At 38.9% G+C, this 12,585-nt stretch overlaps 1 protein-coding gene across 4 annotated transcripts in view; it reads right to left on the bottom strand.

Annotated features, from left to right (window-relative positions):
• Positions 1–1,708: 1,708 nt before the first annotated feature.
• lrrk2 (leucine-rich repeat kinase 2) overlaps positions 1,709–12,585 on the bottom strand; it is a 32,495-nt gene continuing 21,618 nt past the window's right edge. For 2 of the 4 annotated variants that reach the window (XM_036575987.1, XM_036575989.1), the window contains exons 35-51: positions 12,316–12,470; positions 11,974–12,120; positions 10,794–10,985; positions 10,535–10,681; positions 10,147–10,259; positions 8,886–9,076; positions 8,447–8,607; positions 7,451–7,621; positions 7,097–7,197; positions 6,771–6,995; positions 5,989–6,182; positions 5,759–5,831; positions 5,343–5,533; positions 5,054–5,209; positions 4,125–4,345; positions 2,962–3,042; positions 1,709–2,866 (exon numbers count right to left, since the gene is read on the bottom strand). In XM_036575987.1, the coding sequence (XP_036431880.1) occupies positions 2,709–2,866; positions 2,962–3,042; positions 4,125–4,345; positions 5,054–5,209; positions 5,343–5,533; positions 5,759–5,831; positions 5,989–6,182; positions 6,771–6,995; positions 7,097–7,197; positions 7,451–7,621; positions 8,447–8,607; positions 8,886–9,076; positions 10,147–10,259; positions 10,535–10,681; positions 10,794–10,985; positions 11,974–12,120; positions 12,316–12,470 (2,677 nt within the window). In that variant the 3' untranslated portion in view covers positions 1,709–2,708. The remainder of the gene's footprint in view (positions 2,867–2,961; positions 3,043–4,124; positions 4,346–5,053; positions 5,210–5,342; positions 5,534–5,758; positions 5,832–5,988; positions 6,183–6,770; positions 6,996–7,096; positions 7,198–7,450; positions 7,622–8,446; positions 8,608–8,885; positions 9,077–10,146; positions 10,260–10,534; positions 10,682–10,793; positions 10,986–11,973; positions 12,121–12,315; positions 12,471–12,585) is intronic. The other 2 variants (XM_036575988.1, XM_036575990.1) reach the window with 1 other exon arrangement.

Here is a 12,585-nt window from a genome sequence, read left to right as displayed (position 1 = left end):
TGCAATAATATGTAAAATGAGGTAATCCGTAAATCTGTAAAGTGAGGTTGCAACTGATTTTAAAGCACGCTATTTATGCTTACGTCTGACTTAATGTCAGAAAAACTACATCTCACAGAATTAACCCCACAGGCCAAGACAAGAGCACACCATCAGCACATGCCACATGCACACAACAACAAACAACAACAACAGCAGTGCACACGCACACACGCGCACACACACACACACACACACACATATATATGTGTGTGTGTGTGTGTGTTGGGAAGAGGGAGGCGTGGCCATGCGGAGCTGCAGAACAGCCTTGCTAGGAGGGTCTTGGGAAGTTCTGCGTTGGCGAGACATTTATTGAACATAGACTGTTGTTCTTAGCTCAAAGATATGTACGTGTTGTTTGTGTCTATTTATGCTGGGCGTGGATGCAGTTTTAGTGCCTTTGGGAGAAAGAGTATGGCTAGTAGTGACCTGCTCGCTATCTTGACCATGTCAGTTGCAGCCATGGTTCTCGCTTGCTGCTGTGTTCAATAAAAAAGCATTTACTCCAAAGCTCTGCCACAATATCTTAGTTAAAATCACAACATTACCCCAGAACATTGCTGTTTTTATGATCAGAAGCTGACTAAAAAGTCTAAAAAGGAAAAAAATAAATAATGCACAAAATACTTGGGCCTCTGAGGGCTAATATGCTATTTGTCATGTTAGGTATTTGTATGAGTAACGTTACTGCTCAGTCCACCCTGAAGTATCCACCCAAAGCACTTGTAGCTTTTCAAAAATTCCTCCCACCTTCGAGCTACATCATTAGAAGGGAGATTTCTAGTCTTTAAACCAGAAAATCTCACCCTAAAGACCACTGTGGCACTACAGTAGGAACCGAGTAGGAAGTTTGTGTGTGGCTAGAGTAGATTTATTCTTACTAAACTACATCTATAACATAGGTTTATTTGTGGGGTGGACAAAATAATGGGAACACAGTGGAAAAAGACTTAAAACAATTAAACAGAGTCATTTATAATTCCAGTCAGCTATACGGTTATCAGAGTTCACAACACCACACATTTTTTCTTTGCAAACACAAATTTGAATCAGCATTTCTATCAGAAATGCTTCACAAAGCCAGAACTTGTGACAGGGCTGCAGCTTGTAAACCACTTGTGGCCTAACCAACTCACTTAACCGGGTTGGACATGAGGGAAAAGTCATATGGTCTGACGCATCGTCTTTCATAATTTCTGCCACATCCAGATTATGTTTCCACTTGTCAGCTGATTCCTTCAAAGCAAGTGTTAAAATGATCATAGATCCACAAGGTTATATAAACAACCATTTAATGGTAATTACTAGGTCTGTATGCTTATATATTGATTAAAAAGGCCTTTTTACAAGACTTATTGAAAACCATGGTACAAACACTTTCTCCTCACAATGCCCCCATACAGACTGCTAAACGAATTCAAGAGTAGTTTCATGAAGCTAAATCTTCCATGGCCTCCCTATTAAGCCCCCATTAACCAGATCTAATCACTGCTAAACCTTTATGGGAAGAGCAGTGTGGAGGGCCTTCCACCTCCTTCATTTGAGTCTTCATTTTGACTGGTCCAGTATCCCTACTATACACAGCATTCCAAGGACTAAAACAACTTGCTTTACAAAACAATTTAATTACATTTTGTTTTAGAATACAATAAAATAAACATTCATAATGTCAACTTACAAGTGTCACACAGCAAGTACAAATCAATTCACTATTCATTCACAGAACAATTACATCCATGAGACACAGTGACATGCAGTCACTATTTTACTAAAATAAATAAAATGAGAGGCTTTGCATTCTCCTTCTTTGGCTAATTCCAGTTCTTTAAAAGGTAGTTCTAACACAGATATACTATCATTACAATTCCTGATTGTCATCCCTTTAGAAAATGTACTGTAGTGTATACATGTGAAAGTAATGTGTAAGGGGAGGGGAGAAACAAAGTTATGTTGGCACAATATTTCAAAACATTCAGATACCATGTAGTGTAAGATGATGTGTTTTTTTAATGCTGACAACATATAATCAGAAGTCAGGTCTTTTTGAATTGTTAAGGCTCAGGTAGGGCCTCTTAGCCTTCCATTCTCTGTCAGGGCCGCCCTGTTAGTGTGGGGAAGACACGAGGTATAAATACTGCAGCACCCAGGAGTCACTTAGACTTACATGCCTTGCTCAAGGACACTTCATTTTAAGGCCCTCCTGAATTTGGTTAGCATTCCTATAATCCTCCCTGAGACCAGGGACCTATCAGTTGCAAAATATTCTGTTTCCTAATGTGTAAAACTAACATGCTGAACTACATTTCAACTAACCTAAACTCCTTAGACAAAAGGCTGAATAATTGTTGGTGTACGTCAAACATTTATACATAGATGTCAGATAAAAATGTACCGAAGGCAAAAACCATCTGGAATTCAACAGCTTTTGTCTCCAAAGATAAACCAGCCTATATATCTAACTACAGTAACCAAATTCCATGCTAAATGCTAAATAAAACTAATGTACACTAAATCTAAACACAAGTTTAGAAAAAAGTTTCCCTTAATTGTGCAAAATTACCAACAGCAGTGACTTCACACACAGGTCCCTTTTTTGTATGAAAATGAAGTGGCAGTGAAGTTCAGAACAGAGTGGACAGCAAAGTGTTTGGCGGTGTTTCATACTGGGCTTAATTGTGGCAGTAATGTGAGGATAAAGAGGAAGTTTGGTCGTGGGCTTGTTCTCTTATTTTGTCTGTGATCTGTGCCCTCAGCTCACAGTGTGCATTCAGCTCCTTCACCTCCTGTGGCAGAGAGTTGCTCCACACCATCAGCACAGAGTCCTCATCTGACACACAGGCAAAGAAAAAAGGAATGTAAAAGGTAGTTTAAACCTCATCCACTCACTGAAAAGAACTGCAATACAGCTTCAGATTTTCTTACCTAACCAAGTCTTAATTTGGTCCTGAGACATGCGAAGGCGTCGGCCCAACACCAGAATTACTCTCTTCCGGCTTTGTGTTTCTGCAATGGTAAATGGTGTTTAATAATTTGCCTTGTATTATTGCATGTTAGACAGATTTGGTTTAAGTTGGAATGGTATAGCCAGTAACACACAGAAATACATATGTGTTGCACAGAGATAGATGAACCACATAGAAATGAAAAACAGGCACTATACAAGTAATTGAAAAAGGGGTTCACAATAGAGCTCAGAAAAATTGATTGTTACTGACTTAACCCTTAGCAGTCAGGAGTTCTTACTTTTATTTGCTGTAGGGGACAGTAAAGAAAAATCTGCCACCTTGCCCAAGAATAATGTACATTTACTGTAAAGCTAAAACATATCTGCATTGTGCATTCGTTTAGAACAGGACGATTATATATAACCGTACAAACAGTTAGGGGAAATTAACTGGAATAATAGTCAATTTTGGTTTTGTAGCACAACTTAAAAAGGGGCATCTTGTCCCACCATAGTGAATCCTGCATTAATCTGTCATCTGGGTTTTACAGAATGTGTAACGTATATGTAAAATCATTTGAGTTTTAATATAAATGGACAGATCACAATTATCCAGTGACAAAAAATGTTATCAAGTGAAAATGAGATAAAATGAAACAGTTTCCAAGGCAACAAATCCCAGGGATGCTGTATTCAGTGAAATTTCAGAATTAATTAGATAATATGCATTCAATCTGTCAAGTCTGTCAAGATTAGATCTAGCCACATCATTGGATCAGGAGAAAAAAATAAGAGGGGAACATCTTCAAATGCAGGTGCGTGATCAAATATTTACATAGTGAGTTCTGCAGTGCATTACTTTTACATTTGATTTACATTCTGTACCAATAGGTTTGAGTCTGTACTTTTAAAATCTGTTTTGCTATCTTTCTGCAAAAAGCAAACTTTCCATACAACAATAACTTCCCATCAAAGTTCAATCATCAACAAATTTCCTGTGCTTGCTTTAATGAGCTACGAGTGAGAAATAATATAAAATTACAACACGCTTTAAAGTTATCACCACCAATAACTGACTTCTAAGGGTTAAATGAGGTAACCATATGAACATGGTGACCGCTGGACAGAGTGGAGCCAGTACCTATCAGCACTGAGGCCATACTGCGTACTGAGTGGCAGTTGGGGTTGACTGCCTGCAGCAGCTGACGTGTGGACAGATCCACCAGTAGGATGTGTCCAGCTCTGGTGCCAATCCACAGTGTGCCGTTAAGCTGCACCAGCAGGGTCTTCACACGAGCCCAGCATGACTCCGTCATTCGAGGCATGTCACAACTCAGTTGGGTCTTCTTGCTGGAGCTGTGCCTGGCACAAGAGACAGTCCATAGAATAATTATAGCAGTCCAAAATGCATCAATGCATCATATGCAATGTGATGCATTAATCTGTAGGTGATTTTGCAATGTTAGAATTGATTATAATAATATTTAAAGAATGTTCTCAAGTGTTCATTAAAACTAACATTTTATGATGCATTAAATGGTTTCCAAAAGAATTGCTTTATATCCAAATTTTCTCCGAACTACCGTTTTAAAGTTTGGATCACTTCTTTTACTGGACATTTCTGCATCACTGTTTTTAATAACACAAGGTAAGTTTTGCTGCAGGTGAATATGTAAAATGATTCTATTGAGAAAAGCTATAAAGAAATGATGTTAGATGCATCCAAAATGATGACAATAATTCCCTAATAATTGAGGAAGCTGTATAGTATTGAGAATGTTAAATAAAATTATCATCCAGAATGGTAGTGTTCAAATATCGTCTCGATAAATGACTATAAATAGATATTTACCATACATCATTCATTATTTAACTTCTTGTTCTCAAAACATTTAAAATATTGAATAAAAATCTTAAAAAACCTTGTGATGTCTAGCTTATAATATTTCAATTGACATTCTCTAAGTTATTATTGAATAAAATAGCTGCAATTATTAATGTGACAAGTGATTTCAAACATTTGAACAGTAGAGTATGTATGTGCATATATGTGACTGCATGTACTGTCACCTTAGTAACTGCACACAGTCGATGAAATCAATCAACCTCCCACTCTTCTTGTCCCACACCTCTACACTGTGTCCTCCAATTTTACATAGATAGATATACTTCTCCACCACCAGCCGAGAGATACAGGCCTCACTGCTGGCTGACCGCTGCTGACTTCTTAACAAATACACAGCAAAAACAATGCATGAGGTGAACGGCCTTTGATACCCAACACTGTTACCACTGCACAACTCATTTCAAGAAATGTAAATGTATCTCTTCCAAAAGAGGAAGCCATGCTGTTACATACTGATAGAGTTTTGGGGGCCGGATGTCAACCGTCTTGGAGATGTTGTAGTCTACAGTGAGCGAGAACACTTTGGTGCCACAGCCAGCCCAGATGGTGCTGCGGTCCTGAGAGTGGCCTGACAGACCCAAACATATCAGAGGTGTGTTCACATTCCCAACCTGTACCACCTTTACTGGAGCACCATTTGCACACTGGGTTAGAAGAGAGCACAAAGAGGGCATCATTATAAGCCGAACCAATGAACTGTTAAAATTCAGCAAATATCTTACTGGAGCAGAAACGTTATGATTTTAAGGCAAAGTTAAAGCTCTTCTTTATCACAGCATGCACAGTAAATGTTCTCACAAGAGTCACATAAAAAGTAATCTAAAAGAGAAATTTTCTGAGGAGCAATGGGAAATTCACAGGAGCAATACCTTTATGACTGAATCTTCATAAATGGTAAGTGTTCCATCTGCTGTTCCCACTAATAGGTACTTTTTTAAACAGCTAAGAAAAAGGAAAACACATAAAGTAATATTACGCTCAGTATAAACATAGTCTAAATTAAGCAATAAATTACATGCAGTATAAAAGAACAGAGAGAAATGAAAAATCCATTTCATGTCAATTGTTAATGACAACACATTAAAACATGCAAACGCACTTGCGCTGAGAGGGTGTGTGGAAGAATAGCGAAGTCACTGCATCCTTTAGACTCTGTAAACGGTGCAAAACTGCAGTATTCCTTGTGTCCAGAACAACCAGTGATCCCAGCTGTGTCCCTGCTACCAACCAATCATGGCTCACATCAGGCACTCTCACAGTGACCAGGCATAGGACAGGGCTTCGGTCAACTACCTAAGAGACAACAAATGGATTTATACAGGCATTGTCAAAAATATATAATGAAACACATGCATGTACATGACGGGCATGTTTTCCAGACGTGCATTAAGTGTTACTTAAGTGTTAATGGTGAACAATCAGTGGAATTTCCTTTTAGTCAAGGCTTAGGCTTAATCTGGGTTTGAAACTCAGCCTTATATGTCCCAAAGCAACATGTTCATCCAAAGTTCCTTCTGAAAGCAATATAAAGTCCGAATCTCACCCCCCCTTTGCTGGAGTAACAGCGTCTTGCTCTTCTGAAAAGGCTTTATCATCATATTAAAAGCCTTATAACATGACATAATTAAACACTGCATAATGAATGGACCAGTATAATGGTCCAAAATTACTGAATAAAAATCTGAATAATATCTAGTTACAATAATATACATTAAAGTTTGTAATACTTTTCTTCCTCCTATAAAAGGTGGCATTTCAGATATTCAAGGGTTTGACACAACAGAGAAATAAAATACATATAGTCAAAATAATTAGGAGGAAGTTTTACAGCATCTTGCAGTATCTTGCTGCTGAAGTGCAATTTCTGAAGCAGTTCATTACCTGCCTGAAGCTTTTTTCAGTCTCTAGATCCACACATGTGATACAGCCAAGTCTCTGGGTGCTACTTCCACCTCCCATCCAGACTCTAGCCTCTGCGCCTCCATTCACATTTCCCCCAACGTCTCCGCCAGTACAGGAGACAGTAAAACACTCGCAGGGAACCCCATGCAAAGTCAGCTCCCGAATCAGACACAGCATATCACCTGAATTCAGACGATCAAATACCTACAGAGGAACAGAAAGTGACGAACATAACCATAAACAAACCAAACACAGAAATTATATGGACAAGGCAGTAAGCAAATTGGAGGTGTGCAGTGGGTTACCTGCACAGAGGTGGGTCTGTCCTGTGGGTTCTCCTTCAGACAGTCCTTCATCAGGCTCTGAAAGCCTGGCCATGGGGAACAGTGGTAGTGCTGTACTGGGTCTGAAAAAGAAATAACAAAAAGACAATTAGTCTTTCATTACATGTTGGGTAAGATTGTCAATGAGGGCCAAAAAAGGCCATTCTCTTTATACACATTACTTGCCTAGGGGCGTTACATACAGTAGTCTATTAAGTTTAGTCTCAGTCAATCAATCAATCAAATCAATCAACCTTTATTTAATCTCAGGGAACATTGAGGGTGCCCCTCATTTGCAATGTTGCCAAGTTAATACAGAGTAATGCCTAACATTACCTGGTAGCCTCCCCTGCACAGCGATCTCATCAAACTCGCTAGGGAACTTCACTCCATCCGAGATTCTCTCCCCGCAGGTCAAAAGATCATAAAGCAACAGACCAAATGAAAAAACATCCGCCTGAATGTTGTAGATCACATTGCCACGGGCGACCTCAGGTGCTCGGAAACCTGCAAGGCACAGAGATTTAAGAAACACTCATCTTTAATCATTACTTCTGTTGCTGAAAAACATACACACATATTTGACAAACAAAGTACTGAAATGTTCTGAAAATACACTGACAGTCAAAAAGAACTGAATGTACATATCTCAAACCACAACAAATGATGGATATTACAAGATAATGCTAGATGCCGCACAGTTCATGGGGAACACTGTGAAATGTATGGAGAAGAAAAACTTAACCACTATGGATGACCTGTGGACAGTAGTGAACAATGTTTGGAAAACAGTTCCTTACATTTTTGATATAAAGGAGTTTAAAGTACTATGTAAACCTTGTTACAGTTGCAGAACATACCATTCACTACCAAGTCTATATGGTCCACATATGGAAACCATTCTACAAAAACAGCCCTTTTTGAATTCCTTGTTTCTGCGATGTCACAAGAACCGGTTCATATATATATATATATATATATATATATATATATATATATATATATATATATATATATATATATATATATACACACACACACACACACACGTATTCAGCCTACAAATGTTTAGCCCAACCCTTTCATATTTGATTTCTATGGAGTGTTTCAGCTCTGCAAGAGTGCTTCTTGAATGAGGCACAATAAAGGAACAGTAACAAAAACACCTTTTAATTCTAAGGTTATTGCTGAAAGCAATCAGAATGAGCAATAACAATCTTCACAGACTTTCACAAACAAAAAGCTGTCTTGTGTAAATGTAAACCTTGGGAAGGGTGATATACTGTACTGTTATACTGTTTGGGTCATCATCTCCTTTCATTTAAGTGTTACCTGGAGTGCCCTCTGAGCTCTTCACTCCCATACTGCAGCAGTACTGAGCAATGCCATAATCAGTGATCTTAGCTATGATCTCAGAGTCAGTCTTAAGAGTAAACAGCAGCACATTATGAGGTTTCAAGTCCCGATAGATTATCATACGGGAGTGCAAGTATCTGAGAGAGAGAGAGAGAGAGAGAGAGAGAGAGAGAGAGAGAGAGAGAGAGAGAGAGAGAGAGAGGGGAAGAGAGATATGACAGTGTGCAGATAATTATTCCTAACCGCAATAATTTGAGCGTCTAAATCTACACACATCGGTGGGCAAAATGGCAAAAATATTACATCACGACACTACACAAACTGACAATATCCACGATATGCTCAGAAAAAGCGCATATTGTGAAACAGTATAAGGTGTGATATTGCCCACACCTTGCATGTGTTGTGTGAGTACCTGAGGCCATCTGCCACCTGCAGTGCTATCCTGTGCTGCAGTTTGCGGTTCAGGCTGCCATTCTCGTGTTCAAACAGTGAGTCAAGAGAGCCGCATGGGGCCAGCTCCATCACCAGCACATGAGGAGAACTCCCTGCAGCAAGCAGAGCCACCAGACTGGGGTGGTGCAGCCTTCCCAGCACTGCTAACTCCTACAACACCACGATAAAACATCATAGAAGCTGCAGCCAGGGTGAGAAACCAACTTCTACATCATATTCATATAACTCTATCCCCCTTACACTTAACTGCTTACAACCGTTGTAGTTAATTTCAACAATAATGCATTTGTCACTCACATAATCTACATGTGCACAGTGAGTGTTCCAAAATGTTTTAATACAAATTAGTATGTTTTTGATGTTATTTTGCAACAACATATCTAAACAAAAAAAGTGTTTAGGTGTAGCTATTGCCAATTTTATTTGCAAAAATGAAGGAACAACTGACAAAAGTCCTCTGTGTATAATGGCAATGTTTATGTAGCCTCTTTCTGCAGGCGCCCCCAGTGGCCATTTCAGCAGAAGTATGGAAATCAATTAAGATATTTGTAATGGATTTGATCAAATAAAGTATTTTCCACATGACTCTGTTATCAGATTAACTAGTACAGTATTGGCTCTCTGTGTGAAATGTTGTGACGCTCTTTTGAGCTGCATGCGAGCAAGAGGTGAAGGGAGAGGGGTGAGAACCCCCTGCTGTGAAAACAATTTACACCTCTCCATAAATACAACTGTGCTGAGATAGACAGCACAACTGCAGCTTTCTTGACATCAGAAATCATTTAAACACAATAAAAACACTTTTATAAACATTACATGTCACATAGTTCAATGAGGGACCTCCAAAACAGGTAGACACTGCAACTGTGAAAAATGGTTCATTAAAAAGTAAAAGTGAAAATCAAACTCAGAAAATTTCAAGGGTGGCAAGGTGTCCCCAGACTTTTGACAGACAGTGTAAAGAGCAAAAACAGTAATTAAAATGTAAATTTCTCAGAGATGCAAATTAACAATTGTGCAGCTCAAACCTCATCCACAGTGCTTGATTTAGTCAACAGATATGCACTAATTAATTGTCAGAACCTTAGGGATCCTACCTGTCAATCAAAAGCTCCTGAACTCAGAGAGAGCTGTGCAGAATTGCTGCAGATGAGCTCCAGAGATATCTAACACAGATTAAATGAAGTCTACAGTATGTAAACCTGAGTGAATAATCTTACCTGTCTTACTAGTCTATGAACATAGAGCTCCGATGCATGTTTGTTGAAAATCTTAATGGCAACATCTTCATTTTTATATACTGCTCTGTACACAGACCCAAAGCCTCCATCTCCTGTAGACAAAAAGGGCATACAATTAGAGTTGCTCTAATGCTCTAGAAAACCACAAAGTTTACCTCAGAAGCATGTATTTAACAATAAGAACACCAAAGGTGCTTTAAAAACACTCTGACAACTGGAAGACAAGACACACATTCAACTACTAAAGGGCTGTCCCTGTCAATGAAATTCATTGTTCAACCTGCTTAAGCACATTAGCAAATTAAACAGAGCAGTAAATTACTAGACATTGCTACTGATTATCTTAAAGAGACTGGCCTCTACTGACCAAGTAGGTACTCTTTGGAGAGATCCATCTCCAACTCCTCAGGATCCAACATGGTACTGGCTGGCTGGTCAATCAGGACCAGGTCAGGGCAGATCTGAGAGATGGGTAATGTACAATGAGGGTCCTCTGGATTCACCAGCAGACCATCTAAAAAAAACATCCGAAAAGAACTTATTTAGAGTAAAATTTGCACAAAGCTCCATGGCACTAATTCATAGAGCACTGACATTAGTAGCATGAATATGGTGGTGATGCAGACCTTTATCTATATTTTTGAGAAGATCCTCCAACAGCATCTTGCTCTGCTCCTGGGTGTCGCTGAAGCTGTAAAAGGCCCACTTTTTCAGCAGTGTCTCCCCGTCGCCATGGATATCAGTGGTGAGGAGGCCAGGGAACCATTCCTCCAGCAGAGAGTCAATATGATCGACCACCTGGCCTAATAACACATGACCTACAAAGCCAACAGACACTACAGATTGATCTTCCACATCATCATCATCAATATTAAGTCCTGCAGGGCATCAAATATAAATTGTTTGATTATTTTACCATGTCCTATTTCAAGCATCAGCTAGAGGGGTATAAAGCAACCCAGCATTGGAACTGCGGTCTTTGGAGTGAAAGAGCTCCATCCAACATCTATGAGAGGAGTTGGACTGACATTTGTGATCCAGAAGTAATCATTTAACACTAGTACCTGACTTAACTAATGCTCTTATGGCTGAATGCAATCACATCTTCACAGCAATGTTTCAACATCTAATGTAAAGCCCTCGCTGAAGAGTAGAGGCAGTTACTTTCTATTAATACCCTTGATTTCGGGAGAAACAAGCAGGTGTCAACAAGCTGATGTTGTTTTTTTAACCCCTGACCGCGTCTATGCTCCAGTCTTGTACGACCAAACTCAAAACCACAATTCAGTTAGGTCTTTGGGTTTTCTGTGTGAATTATGAACAAATATTTACCATATTTATCAAAGAAATATAGCATAAACTCGTTATTTATCTATTAGCTTCATAGCTTGTATTTTTGTATTTTTGGTTATATGTGCTTCAATTATCTGTGGGCCAACATCTAAGCCCATCCAACCCACAACATTCAAGTGAGTGCTGACCAGTAAAATAGCTCCAGGCAAGTTATTAGATTACATACATTCTGTTCTTTATCAAGTCGTACCATAAGACGGAAATAATATAACTGCACTAACATTAAATTATTAGTTTCAATGGGAAATTTTAAAAATATATATTTTAGATTTTAATATATATATTTTAAATATATATATTTCCCCAAAACCATACGAAAATACAAAAAACATAATACCAAAATATCAACATTACAAAAGCTAAACCTTAATCAATCAAAAAACTGAGAAGGAAAAGTGATTTTATGTCACAGCCAGTTAGTATCAGTTTCAGTATTGATTCTTACTAACACACCTTTGCGGGAGCACGGCACAGTGATTTTAACAAAGCTGGAAGGGTTATTTTCCACTGGATACGTTTCCACTAGGCAGTACGTCTCAACAGACCACTTCAGGTACACCCCTGTCCTCCAGTAGATTTGTGTTGGCCTCAAATCTTTCTCTGAAATCAAGCAAAAAAATTCTAGTTATAGCAAAAAACTGTTGATGTTACATAAGATGCATGCATAGTTTTCAGTTACTTATAAGCCAGAAAAGCATGATATGTAACAGACATAACTTACAACAGCATGCTAGTGAGTGCTGTCTGACCATGCATGTTAACCTTTTTTTTGTTGTTGCTATCCAACAGCCTTACCTCGGCCACACAACATGAAGGGGGAGACCTCCAGGAGTCGGTTGATCTGCCTGGACCAGTAGCCCATTGGAAAATAAGGCATCTCATAGACCCTCACAATCATCTCCGAGTTCTCACAGTGAGGGAGGTCAATCACTGGTCTGTGGTCAGGCAAACTACACAGAAAAAGTGCTGCGTGAGAGACTTAAGCACTATTTAAGTTGGATTTGTTTCAAAGTAACACAATTTGTAAGAGACCTTACTGATTAGAATGGGATAAAATATCTTTGT

This window comes from Colossoma macropomum, unplaced genomic scaffold, assembly GCF_904425465.1.
Source record: "Colossoma macropomum unplaced genomic scaffold, Colossoma_macropomum, whole genome shotgun sequence".
In the NCBI taxonomy this organism is placed as follows: domain Eukaryota; kingdom Metazoa; phylum Chordata; class Actinopteri; order Characiformes; family Serrasalmidae; genus Colossoma; species Colossoma macropomum.
Note: the sequence above shows the minus strand (reverse complement) of the source record. Positions and strands in the feature narration are given on the sequence as shown.